The sequence below is a fragment of the Mustela nivalis genome (genome assembly GCF_964662115.1).
Source record: "Mustela nivalis genome assembly, chromosome: 2".
In the NCBI taxonomy this organism is placed as follows: domain Eukaryota; kingdom Metazoa; phylum Chordata; class Mammalia; order Carnivora; family Mustelidae; genus Mustela; species Mustela nivalis.
Genome location: NC_139021.1, coordinates 72,702,875 through 72,716,736, shown reverse-complemented (window position 1 = coordinate 72,716,736; position 13,862 = coordinate 72,702,875). Strand labels below are relative to the sequence as shown.

Genomic DNA, 13,862 nt, shown 5'->3' with positions numbered 1-13,862 from the left:
TTTGGTAAAATAGATGCAGGACTCTTGATGCACCTTTGTATTATACAGCTTGAAAACAGCTGACCTAGATGATAGATTTCCTCTTTCTGTTGAACTGCTGTGTAGCATTCTTTTTAAAAGAGATTTTATTTATTTATTTGACAGACAGAGATCACAAGTAGGCTGAGAGGTGGGCAGAGAGAGGAGGAGAAGCAGGCTTCCTGCTGAGCAGAGAGCCCGATTTGGGGCTCGATCCCAGAACACTGGGATCATGACCTGAGCCGAAGGCAGAAGCTTAAACCACTGAGCCACCCAGGCGCCCCTACTGTGTAGCATTTTTGTTGGAATGGCATTTCTGTGGATTTCTTGGGTGTGTGATCCATTTATGGTTGTGACCGGTAATGGAGAAGTGACTTTGTAATTGTGAGTGTGTGTGTGTGTGTGTGTGTGTGTGTAGTAAGAAGAGGGAACTGAGTGTTAAATATGAGGTTTTGTTGTATAGATCATAAAGCACTCCTTGGAGATATAGATCTTAATAACTCTTTTTACCAGATGACAAAGCTGAGTAAGAATGTCTCCTTAAAGTCACTCAGTGAGTTAAGTATTTGGTGGAGCTGGAATTTTACTCATAACTCAACATTACATAATGTAGCCTCCCTAATAAATATAGGAAACTGAAAAATTTAGGAACTTAAAAATAGGGTATGAATGCTGAATTCATAGGATACTACAAAATATTACATGGTATTCTAACTTTCATTAGTTTCCCAAAGTAGTAACTAGGTTTCATTCTTTATTAGATTGAGGAAAAGAAACAAAGAGAGGAAGCAGAGCGAGAGAGACTGAGAATTGCAGAGGAAAAAGAAGAAAAACGGCTTGCAGAACAGAGAGCGCGAATTCAGCAAGAGTATGAAGAGGAACAGGAAAAAAAAAGGGAGAAAGAGGAAGAGGTGCATTTTTTTCCTACATTGTTTTTCTATTTACCCTGACAGTGAAATTTTTATTTTGTCTTGGAAAGGTATTTCAGAGAAGAACAATCCTAGAGTACATTTAGAAAATTTCAGATCAGTATCCATTTATTGGATACTATTGTATTGAAGTAAAAACTAAGTTAAGAAAAGAGATAAGTGATGATTTTTTTAAGCCAAAAATTAGTTTAGGCTGACCAGGATGTCATAAAAGATGCCTAAAACTTTATTGTTAAATAGACATCTTCTTTTTGTTAAAAAACACTATATCATCTGTATCTTCAATTTTATCTCTTTATTTCAAACAAATAAGGCAACAGGTATTTGAATGGACTACAGGATGTATGTTTGGAGTGTTGTATTTTTCTCTTTAAAGCAAAGGCTAAAAAATGAAGAGCTTATTCGGTTAGCTGAAGAAAGACGAAAAGAAGCAGAAAGGAAGAAGAAAGAAGAGGAAGAAAAACATAATCTGCAGCTTCAACACTACTATGCAAGAGAAAATATAATCGGGGAAGAAACAAAGGTAAGTTTCAGACAAAAATGTCAATTAAACCTGTAGTTTAAACCACTTTCACTGTGGCCTTAGCAAAAGGGAGAGTGGAGGAATTGCTTTTTTCCCCTCCCTTCCATCATGCTACTTCATCTCAGTACAGCGCACTGAACTTCCTATATAGGTCATGCCATTGCTTTGCTGCTTTTTGTCCCCCAGTGAATATAAGGGGTTTATTTACCTTAGTCAGTCTTGTTCCCATGGTCTATGGAGTAGCACCCAGCCAGCTATTCGTGAGAAGAGTTAGGTGCAGAAATGGAAAGTGGAAAGTTTTGTAGCAATTTGTCAAATTAATTTTATGTCTGTTGGATCTCTAAGAAAGTTGGACTTGAATTGTGTAATGTCTTTTTAAAATTTTTTAATGTATTTGGTATTTCATTTTTACTGTTTTACACTTTTATCCTTGATGGATTGGAAATTTAAAAAGAAACTGCTGGGTCACAGTAGACTGGTTTGAAGTCAGTATCTGAGACTGGTTGATATTCACCATTACATGTGTGGTCAATCAAAGTTATCAGAGGTTTTCTCTCTAGGAAGATACTTGGGCCCTATGAAGCTCCAGTTTACACCCTTGGTCATTTTTCAAAGCTGTATTTCAAAAAATTTTATATGCATAAGTATCCCTGGGGATTTGTTAAAAATGTATCTTGAGGTCTTACATACAAAGTGTCTGATTTTAATAAATCTGAGGGTAGTCCAGGAATCTGCATTTTACAGGCATTCTTGGGGGTTCTGATGTAGTTGGCCTGTGGACCACATCTTGAAAAACTCTGTATGTGCTGTAGGTTTAGCCCAATTTAATTACAAACTCAGGGTTGCTGGGGGGAGGGGGGTTGGGAGAAGGGGGTGGGATTATGGACATTGGGGAGGGTGTGTGCTTTGGTGAGTGCTGTGAAGTGTGTAAACCTGGTGATTCACAGACCTGTACCCCTGGGGATAAAAATATATGTTTATAAAAAATTAAAAATTAAAAAAAAATAAAAAATAAAATCTTAAAAAAAAAAAAAGCTTTAGGGCACCTGGGTAGCTCAGTGGGTTAAAGCCTCTGCCTTTGGCTCAGGTCATAATCCCAGGGTCCTGGGATCGAGTCCCGCATCGGGCTTCTGCTCAGTAGAGAGCCTGCTTCTCCCCACTCTCTGCCTACCTCTCTGCCTACTTGTGATTTCTGTCTGTCAAATGAATGAATAAAATCTTAAAACAAAAAAAAACTAGCCATTATTATCATTATTAAGTTTCATCCAGTAGTGCCTAAAACATGTTGCTGTTTAACAATAAACTGTTTTATTGTTGCTTTTAATAAAGGCCATATCATTGTATATATTAAAAAAAAAAAGAAAATGGTTTTCAAAAATTTAGATTTATACGGACATTATTTCTTCTAAGCAGCATTCACAAAAAGACTACTTTTAACCAGTGGGCTCATCTAGTGTACTTATGATGTAGTTTGGTATACTACAGACAACGTGAGCCATTTTTGATGGGTTCAGATACACTAACTGATTTCTCACCTCAGGATTTTATGGTGATAGAAGTAAGTGTTTGCAGTTAGAATCTGCTAAAACATTATTTGAGAGAAAATTTATAAGTAACACCTGTGTTTTTTGTTTGTTTTATTTATTTTCAGTGTTCTAGTAATGTTAGGCAATACCATTTATTCTTAAAGTTGGATATATATTTATTCTACCTTTTAAAACATTATTGAAATATCATGCATTCATTTTTTAAATTAATAGCATTTATATTTTTTAGAGCCATGTTAGGCTTATAGCGAAGTTGAATGGAAAACACAGAGAATATTTTCTTGTAAAATTATTTAAAAATAAAAGATAATTGTTAGTTTTCCAGTTATGTTCCTGCCAATTTCTTATTATGTTTAAGAGAAAATGCTTTCCTTAGGAAAATACAGTTTTATGAATGTTCTAGTTCAGTTGTGAAGTACCATAGTTTTAAACCAGTTTTATTCCCTTTAATGTATTTTGCTCTCAGTTATGAAGTTATCATTACTAGCTGTAATTTTTTTTTATTCATTTATGCCTGATATATTTTTGTCCATTTTCTTAGTTTTTACCTTTGTGTCACCATTTACTTTTTATTTAGCTTGTATATTTTGTTTATTAAATTTGGTTTTATGTGTTTTTTTTTTTAATTCAGTTTTTTATCCTAATCAGAGAATTATCTTTTGAGCAGTGATACCTAAATCCATCAATCCATCTGTTTTTATCATACCCAATATATTGATCATATTAATTGAATTTCTGACTTTTTTTGTTCTTTTATGCTTCCTTGATGGTTATTTGTTTTCTCACTATGTGGAGCATGCTTTGTTTGCTTCATCCTCTGTGGTCTTTTAGAAGGTTTCTTTTGTTTTTATAATTGTGCTTGTGGGCATCTAGTGGTCTTAAAAAAAAAGAAAATCTATTTCTAACTTTGTCAAAGTCACCAGTGAAAGTGATATTTGATTTTGTACCATGCAAAATGAACAGTTCAACATCCATACATATAGTCTGGGCTGGGTGTTTTTTGTTTTGTTTTTGTTTTTTAACCAGATAATTATTGGATTTTGTTGGGAAATTATATGTTCTCTGCATTTTGATTTTATGTGAAGTTGGGAGCTGTTAACTTGATTATGCCGTAAACTGAAACCCTCTTTTATTTCTTATGGAGACATAGAATGCTGTTGTGCTCTGGAAAATTCCCTCATTGTGATGCTCTTGGTGACAAGGGATCTAGATTTTATAGGTTGATTTATATTATTTTCCAGAAAATAGTTTTTGTGTTTTCTATTGTCCTGTTTCTTTTTATTATTAAGACAAGTGTTTTTCTTAGTTCTATTTTTTGTTTTTGTTGTTTTCCTAATACTTGGTATGCTGTTGCTTTACTTATGTTTGTTGAATTTTTTTGTTCTCATCTGAGAGTCCTTTTGTTTTAAAATCTAAATCAATTTATGTTTATCATAACTGATGTTTTCGATCTTACATAATTGAATTTCTGACTTTGTTTTGGTAAAAAGTATTTTATTAAATAAAAACAATAGCATTCTGAACTCCCTAAATGGTGTTATTAACTATTAGGAGTGTTTGTGTACACAGACACATATATATGTATACATACATGTATGTGTGTATGTGTATATGCATACTTATGTTGGTGTGTGTGTGTATATATATACATATTTGTTTATATATGCGTGTGTGTGTATAAAAATACACACATATATATGTATGTACACATATATACGTATAATTTTTTTCCTCCAGCGCTTGAGACAGCCTTCTCCTGTAGTTCCTGCTCTTCAGAACAAAATTGCAAGCAGACTTCAAAGACCTCCTTCAGTTGACAGCATTATAAGTTCCTTTATTCAGGTATATATTTTTTCTTTTGATTTGTTAATCTTAGCTAAGTTATTTCCGATGAGGGGAATTGAATGAGATTTTTTTTTTATTCATCATATTTAGCTATGTTATAGTTTTTCAATTCTGAAATATAGACAGTGTTTGCATTTATTTGTTGCATCAGCTGTAACTGATAATGCTTGGTGTCATAAAGTTTAAATTCTTTTGACAGAGTATAATTTAGCAAATGGTTTTTGTCCAACCCTCTCAAGGCCTTTTCTTTGGTAATACATTATCTGGCTAGCTGTAGTTATGCTAATGAAGTCCCTTAAACTTTTGACTGAGCTGTGATCAAAAGAGAGCTAGGAGAATGTTCCAGAAGAGTTGATCCTTGAGTTGACTCTTGAAGAATGAGTAGGAAGTTGCCATAATGAGGAGGAATCAAAATCATGGAAGTGTAAACCATATGACACAAATGGAGAAGAATACACCATGGTTTGGGCTGGCCTCAGAAGGCCTGACCAGGGCGTCAACAGAGTTAGACGTCAGGCCAAAAGTAGGATGTTGTAGGGAGTTTGGCTTTATTCCCATAAATGAGTGAATACCAAATGGACTAATTACCAGAATAGACAAAGCAAATGTTAGAACATTGTCCTGAATCCCACCCTCTGAGATTCTGATTTAATAGGTGTGTGGTAGATAATGAATGGGGATGCTTTGTAATACTTTAAGTAGGAGAATGACATGTCATAAGTTGGAGAATGGCCATATTTGTTTTATATAACGTTCTCTCAGGCACTGGTGTGAAGATGTATTTTAGAGGTTGGGTAAGACCGTAAACATGGGGAGAAGTTACAGTGGTTTTGTAGGAGTCCAGTTGTGAGACTTTTAGGACTCAAAGCCAGTGACACTAAGAACTGAGATTGGGTGAAAATTTTAAGAGATATTTAAGAGACACAAGTACTGGCATTTACAGACTATGTTTATGGGGGTAAGTGTCAGTGACAACTTTCACGTTTCTTGTTAGATTTATATAGAGTGGGTGGTTGAAGATACAGTTTGTGCCTAAGGAAGGAGCTCTCGACTGGTTTTGTAGATTTGGAAGCCACTAACATATTTCCTTGTCATATTAGTACAGTTGTCTCGGATGAATTTGGGGGAAGTAAAAAGAGCTGAGATTGGAATACCAGGGAATTAAAAATTTAAGAAGCAGAGAAAGGAAATAAAGATAGAGAACGTGACAGAGAATGGCAATATCAGTTGCTACTGGCCAAGAAAAATAAGGGTGTAAAATGCCCATTGAATGTGTTATTTGGGGATCACCTGGTGACTTTGGTAAGAGCTGTGTTAGTGGAGTGATAGGGTAGAAGCAAAGGTAGTAGCTGTGTGGTGAGAAGTGAATGGGCATGAGAAAGTAGACACCATGTTGCATCTATTCTTGAAAGGATGGCTGTGGAGGGAAGTAGAGAAGGGATAGTAGATGATGATGAAGGAGGAGGTAAGAATCTTTTTTTTTTTTTAAGGAATTTTTTTTTTTTTTTTTAAGATTTTATTTATTTGAGGGCGCCTGGGTGGCTCAGTGGGTTAAGCCGCTGCCTTCGGCTCAGGTCATGATCTCAGAGTCCTGGGATCGAGTCCCGCATCGGGCTCTCTGCTCAGCAGAGAGCCTGCTTTCCTCTCTCTCTCTCTGCCTGCCTCTCCATCTACTTGTGATTTCTCTCTGTCAAATAAATAAATAAAATCTTAAAAAAAAAAAAAAGATTTTATTTATTTGAAAGAGAAAAAGAGAGAGAGAGAGGGAACATAAGAAGTGGAGGGTCAGAGCAGACCCTGTGGAGCAGGGAGCCCGATGTGGGGCTTTATCCCAGCATTCCAGGATCATGACCTGAGCCAAAGGCAGTCATTTAACCAACTGAGCCACCCAGGCACACAAGAAGGAAGAGACTTTTAAGCATAAGCTGAGAAAATAGAGTGATTGGAGGAGGTCGAAGTCACTTACTAGATACAGAGGACAGGTGACAGGATTGTATTTGGATGAAGCAAGGACACTTCCGTTGTGACGGGAAAGAAAAACACATGTTAGGTAAGTGTATAGGTTGGATAGGGGGAAATCTGGTTCCTTTTACGTATAGTTCCTTCAAAAAATTATTCTTTTCAAGCTTCTGAATAGGGAAGACATACTGAATGTATCTTTGTTATGATTGTTAAACAGGAAAGTTCCATATCCAGGGCACAGTCTCCTCCGGTACCTGCCAGGAGAAACCAGCTCCGTGCAGAAGGTAGAGTTAACTATTAAGTCTGTAACTTGTAATATTTCTCTTTTAAGCTTTTTATTGAAATAATTAAAGACTCACAGAATGTTGCAGAAGAGCATAGTGAAGTCCTGTGTACCTTCCTGCAGCTTCCCTCAGTGGTACTATCTTATATAGAACAGTAACCAGGAACTTGGCTTGGTTGGTATGCTCTACAGACCTCCATCAGGTCTCACAGTTTTAACACAAAGTAATTGGTGTGTGTTTGTGTTTGTGTGTGGTTCTGTGCGTTTGTATTATGTATAATTTGTATAACTACTGCACAATCAAGGTATAGAACTGTGGCATCAGGGGTGCCTGGTGGCTCAGTGATTAAGTGTCTGCCTTTGACTCAGATCACGATCCTGGGGTCCTGGCATTGAGACCCACATCAGGCTCCCTGCCTCTCCCCTCTTCTTATATTCTCTCTCTCTCTTTCTCTAATAAAATCTTTAAAAAAACCCAAACCGAACAAGAAGAACTGCGGCATCACCGCAAAGGAACTCTCTTATGTTGTGCTGCTTCTTTATAGTTGCTCTCTCCCCAGCCCAAGATATTTCTAAAGTCTGGCAGTTCCTGTATTTTCAGAAATGTGTGTATCTTATGGGTATTCATAAATATGATCTGTATTTATAAAACATTAAAAATGACTTTCATAAAATTTTGTCTCTAAGCATTTTAGTTTTGTGTAAGTGTGGTTATGTTTTAATGTTTAATCTTCTGTGATTATGCCTGTTTTAATTTTTACTTGTTAATGTGAATTTGCAGAGGAGAAAAAAAATGTAATTATGGAGTTATCAGAAATGAGAAAACAGCTTCGTAGTGAAGAACGGCGTCTACAAGGGCGGTTGCTACACATTGACAGTGATGATGAAATTCATATAAGGCAAGTTTCAACTCGAGTTTTTTGTTTCTTCTTGTGTTTTGTTGTTCTTGTCTTCAGGAAAAGGAGTTACACATAAATCAGAACCTATCCAGTAATTCTACAGTTTTGGACCAGGATTATTTCTTTATTTTAAAATCGCATATATTAGAATGGATAAGTAGCATGCTTAAGAAAAGTTTTTAACAGATTGTTGGTGAAATTGTAATACTGAAATAGCCTTTTCCCTGAAAAGAAATATAGCTAAATAATTATATCCTAGTGGAAGGACTCAGTGCAACCAATCTAAAACAGTATATGATTTATTAAGTCTATTTTTGTTTGTAACATGTGATAGGTTTCCTTTTTCTTTTTTCCTTTTTTGGCAAAGTGGCTTTTTCTTTAACCAATATGCTTTTACTTTTTTTTTTTCATGTAAATTCAATTAATTATCATATAATGTATTATTAGGTTCAGAAGTAGAGGTCAGTGTTTTATTAGTCTTATGTAATTCCCATGTTCATTACTTCACTTGCCCTCCTTAACGTCCATCACCAGTTCACCCTAACCCCCAACCCCTCTCCCTCCAGCAATGCCCAGTTTGTTTCATATGATTAAGAGTCTCTTGGGGTTTCTGTCTCTCTCTGAAATTTTCTTATTTTATTTTTTACCCTCCTCCCATAAGATCTTCTGTTTTGTTTTATAAATTCTGATATGATTGAGATCATATGACAGTTGTCTTTCTCTGATTGATTTATTTCACTTAGCTTAGATTTATTTCACTCCAGTTTGATCCTTGTCATTACAAATGGCAATTTCATGGTTGAGTAGTATTCCATTATATGTTTATATCACATCTTCTTTATCCATTCATCTCTCAGTGGTCATCTGGGCTCTTTCCATAGTTTGGCCATTATAGACATTGCTGCTATGAACATTGGGGTGCATGTGCCGAGTTGGATCACTACGTTTGTATCTTTGGGGTAAATCTCTAGTACTGTAATTGCTGGGTCGTAGGATAGTTCTATTTTTAACTTCTTGAGGAAGCTCCATACTGTTTTCCAGAGTGGCTGCACCAGTTTGCATTCCCACTAACAGTGTAAGAGGGTTTCCCTTTCTCCCACATCCTCAGCAACATCTGTCTTTTCCTGACTTGCTGATTTTAGCTATTCTGACTGATGTGAGGTGGTATCTCATTGTGGTTTGGATTTGGATTTCCCTGATGCCGAGTGATATGGAGCATTTTTTCATGTAGCTGTTGGCCATTTGTATGTCTTCTTTGGAAAAATGGCTGTTCATGTCTTCTGCCCATTTCTTGATTAGATTATTTGTTCTTTGGGTGTTCGGTCTGATAAGTTCTTTATAGATTTTGTGATGCAAGCCCTTTATCTGATAAGACATTTGGAAATATCTTCTCCCATTCTGTTGGTTGTCCTTTGGTTTTGTCAGCTGTTTCCTTTGTTGTGCAAAAGCTTTTGATCTTGATCAAGACCCAGTAGTTAATTTTTCCCTTTGTTTCTCTTGCCTTTGGGGAAGTGTCTAGCAAGAAGTTGCTGTGGCTGAGGTTACAGAATTGGCTGCCTGGGTTTAGGATTTTGAAGGATTCCTGTATCACTTTCAGGTCTTTCATCCATTTTGATTCTATTTTTGTGTATGGTGTAAGGATATATGATCCACTGTCAGTCTTTTGCATGTGGCTGTCCAATTTTCACAGCACTCTTCAGTTGTTGAAGAGACTGTCTTTTTTCCACTGGATATTCTTTCCTGCCTTATTCAAGATGAGCTGACCAGAGTGTTGAGGGTCCATTTGTGGGTTCTCTCTACTGTTCCATTGATCTATGTGACTGTGTTGTGCCAGTATCATACTTTCTTGATGATTAGAACTTTGTAATAGAGCTTGAGGTCCAGGATTGTGATGCCACCAGCTTTGGTTTTCTTTTTCAATATTCCTTTGGCTATTTGGTGTCTTTTCTGGTTCCACACAAATTTGAGGATTATTGTTCCTGCTCTGTGAAAATAGTTGATTGTATATTGGTAGGGATTGCATTGAATGTGTAGATTGCTTGAGGTAGCATAGACATTTTAATAATATATGTTCTCCCAGTCCATGAGCATAGAAAATTTTCCCATTTCTTTATGTCTGCCTCAGTTTCCTTCATGAGTGTTCTGTAGTTTCTGTAGTATAGATCCTTTGCTTCTTGGGTTAGACTTATTCCTAGGTATCTTAGGGGTTTTGGTGCAATTGTAAATGGAATCGACTACTTCTTTTTTTTCTGTCTATTTTTTGTGTATAGAGATGCAGTTGATTTCTGTGTATGATATTATAGCCTGCCACTTTGCTGAATTCTTGTATGAGTTCTAGCAATTTGGGGATGGAATCTTTTGGGTTTTCCACATAGAGTATCTTCTTTACCAATTTGGATGCCTTTTATTCTTTTTGTTGTCTGACTGGTGAGGCTAGGACTTCTAGTACTGTGTTAAACAACAGTAGTCACAGTAGACATCCCTGCCGTGTTCCTGACCTTAGAGGAGAAGCTGTCAGTTTTTCCCCACTGAGAATGATATTCACTGTGAGCTTTTCATATATGGCTTTTATGATGTTGAGATATGTTCCCTTTATCCCTGCACTGTGAAGAGTTTAATCAAGGAAGGATGCTGTACTTTGTCAAATGCTTTTTCTGCCTCTATCAAGAGGATCATATGGTTCTTGTCCTTTCTTTTATTAATGTAGTATATCAATCACATTGATTGATTTGCAGAGATTGAACCACCCTTGCAGCCCAGGTATAAATCCCACTTGGTCGTGGTATATAATCCTTTTAATATACTGTTGGAGTCTATTGGCTATGGTCTTTCAGTTTTACTTTTGGATCCTACTGGCTAGTATCTTGGTGAGAATTTTGGCATCCATGTTCATCAGGGATCTTCTTGGTCTGTAATTCTCTTTTTTGGTAGGGTCTTTGTCTGCTTTTGGGATCAAGGTAATGCAGGCTTCATAGAAAGGGTTTGGAAGTTTTCCTTCCATTTTTATTTTTTGAAACAGCTTCAGAAGAACAGGTATTAATTCTTATTTAAATATTTGATAGAATTCTCCTGGGAGGTCATCTGGCCCTGGGCTCTTGTTTCTTGGGAGATTTTTGATTATTGCTTCAATTTCCTTGCTGGTTATGGGTCTGTTCAGGTTTTTTCTTTCTTCGTGATTGTTTTGGTAGTTTATAAGTCCCTAGGAATGCATTTATTTCTTCCAGATTGCCTCATTTGTTAGCATATAGTTGCTCATAATATGTTCTTAAAACTATTTCTATGGTGTTGGTCATGATTTCTCATCTTTCACTCATGATTTTATTAATTTGATTCCTTTCTCATTTCTTTTTGATAAATCTGGCCAGGGGTTTATCAATCTTATTAATTCTTTCAAAGAACCAGCTCCTAGTTTCGTTGATTTGTACTACTGTTCTTTTGGTTTCTATTTCATTGATTTCTGCTCTGATCTTTTATTAAATTTCTCTTCTCCAGCTGGGGTTAGGCTGTATTTGCTGTCCTTTACCAGCTCCTATAGATATAAGGTCAGGTTGAGTATTTGAAACCTTTCTTATTTCTTGAGAAAGGCTCATACTGCTGTATCCTTCCCTCTTAGGACCCCCTTTGCTGCAGCCCAAAGGTTTTGAACAGCTGTGTTTTCATTTCCATTTGTTTCCATGAATTTTTAAAATTCTTCTTTAATTTCCTGGTTGACTCATTCATTCTTTAGTATGATGCTCTTTAGCCTCCATGTATTTGAGTTCTTTCCAACTTTCCTCTTGTGGTTGACTTCTAGTTTCAAAACATTGTGGTCTGAAAATATGCAGGGGGTGCGCCTGGGTGGCTCAGTGAGTTAAGCCTTTGCCTTTGGCTCAGGTCTTGATCTCAGGGTCCTGGGATCAAACCCTGCATTGAGCTCTCTGCTCTGCGGGGAGCCTGCTTCCCCCCTCTCTCTCTGCCTTCAGTTCTGCCTACCTGATGCCTCTCTCTCTGTCAAATAAATAAATAAAATCTTAAAAAAAAAAAAAAAGAAAATATACAGGGAATGATCCCCATCTTTTGGTACCAGTTGAGACCTGATTTGAGACCCAGGATGTGATCTCTTCTGGAGATGTTCCATGTGCACTGGAGAAGAATGTGTATTCTGTTGCTTTAGGATGGAGTGCCCTGAAGAAAGGCACTGTGATGGACTGTGAAGTCCATCCGGACTAGTGTGTCATTCAATAGCCCTTGTTTCCCTGTTGATCTTCTGCTTCGATGATCTGTCCAATTCAGTTCCTGGGGTGTTAAAGTCCCCTACTATTATTGATGTGCTTCTTTGATTTAGTTATTAATTGGCTTGTAATTTTGGCTGCTCCCATGTTAGGGGCATAAGTATTTACAACTATTAGATCTTCTTGTTGGATATACACTTTAATTATGATACAGTATCCTTCCTCATCCCGTATTACAGTCTTTGGTTTAAAATCTAATTTGTCTGATACAAGAATTGTTAACCCAGCTTTCTTTTGATGTCCATTAATATGATTAATGGTTTTCCACCCCCTCACTTTCAATCTGGAGGTGTCTTTCAGTCCAAACTGAGTCTCTTGCAGACAGTGTATGGATGGGTCTTACTTTTTTATTCAATTTGATACTCTGTGTCTTTTGGGGGCATTTGGCCCATTTACATTCAGAGTAACTATTGAAAGATATGAACTTAGTGCCATTCATTATATTACCTGTAAAGTCACTGTTTCTGTATATATTGTCTCAATTCCTTTCTGGTCTATGTTACTTTTGGGCTCTTTCTTTCTTTCTTTTTAATATTTCTTCCAGGGCTGGTTTAGTGATCACAAATTCTTACAGTTTCCGTTTGTCCTGGAAGCATTTTTATGCTTTCTTCAATTTTGAATGAGAGCCTTGCTGGATAAAGTATTTTTGGTTGCATATTTTTCGCATTTAGCACCCAGAATATATCATGCCAGTCCTTTCTGGCCTGCCAGGTCTCTGTGGATAGGTCTCCTGCCAGTCTAATGTTTCTATCCTTGTAGGGACCTCTTGTACTAAGCTGCTTTCAGGAATTTCTCCCTGTGTCTGAGATTAGCAAGTTTCACTATTATATGTCAAGGTGCTGACCTATTTTACCTGATTTTGAGAGGTGTTCTCTGTGCATCCTGGACTTGAATGCCTATTTCCTTTCCCAGATGAGGGAAGTTTTTGCTATAATTTGCTCCAGTATACATTGTGCCCTACTCCCTTTCCTCTACTGGGATCCCATTCTAACATTGTTTTGGTTTATGGTATCACTTACCTCTCGAATTCTCCCCTTTATAGCCAGTTGTTGTTTATGTCTTTTTTTCTCAGCTTCTTTATTCTCCATCATTTTATCTTCTGTATCACTAATTCACTCTTTTGCCTCATTATTGTGACAGAGCCTCCATTTTTTAAAAAAGATTTTATTTATTTATTTAACAGACAGAGATCACTAGTAGGCAGAGAGGCAGGCAGAGAGAGAGAGGAGGAAGCAGGCTCCCTGCTGAGCAGAGAGCTCGATGTGGGGCTCAATCCCAGGACCCTGAGATCATGACCTGAGCCAAAGGCAGAGGCTTTAACCCGCTGAGCCACCCAGGCGCCCTAGAACCTCCATTTTTATTGCATTTCATTAATAGCCTTTTTTTATCTAGTTCTTTTATTTTTTCCAGGATAGGCTTCTGTAATGTCTTCTATGCTTTTTACAAGCCTAGCTAGTGCTTTTATAATCATTATTCTGAATTCTAGTTCTGACCTTTTATTCACGTCCATACTAATTAGGTCTCTGGCCTTCATTACTGCCTCTTGTTCTCTTTTTTGAGGTGAGTTTTTTTTTAATTTTTTATT

At 36.7% G+C, this 13,862-nt stretch overlaps 1 protein-coding gene across 12 annotated transcripts in view; it reads left to right on the top strand.

Annotated features, from left to right (window-relative positions):
• Nucleotides 1-13,862, top strand: part of CSPP1 (centrosome and spindle pole associated protein 1) — a 168,827-nt gene that overhangs the window by 122,998 nt on the left and 31,967 nt on the right. For all 12 annotated transcript variants that reach the window (XM_082719108.1, XM_082719112.1, XM_082719113.1 and 9 more), the window contains 5 exons: nucleotides 780-929; nucleotides 1,324-1,470; nucleotides 4,755-4,859; nucleotides 7,042-7,108; nucleotides 7,889-8,006. In XM_082719108.1, the coding sequence (XP_082575234.1) occupies nucleotides 780-929; nucleotides 1,324-1,470; nucleotides 4,755-4,859; nucleotides 7,042-7,108; nucleotides 7,889-8,006 (587 nt within the window). The remainder of the gene's footprint in view (nucleotides 1-779; nucleotides 930-1,323; nucleotides 1,471-4,754; nucleotides 4,860-7,041; nucleotides 7,109-7,888; nucleotides 8,007-13,862) is intronic.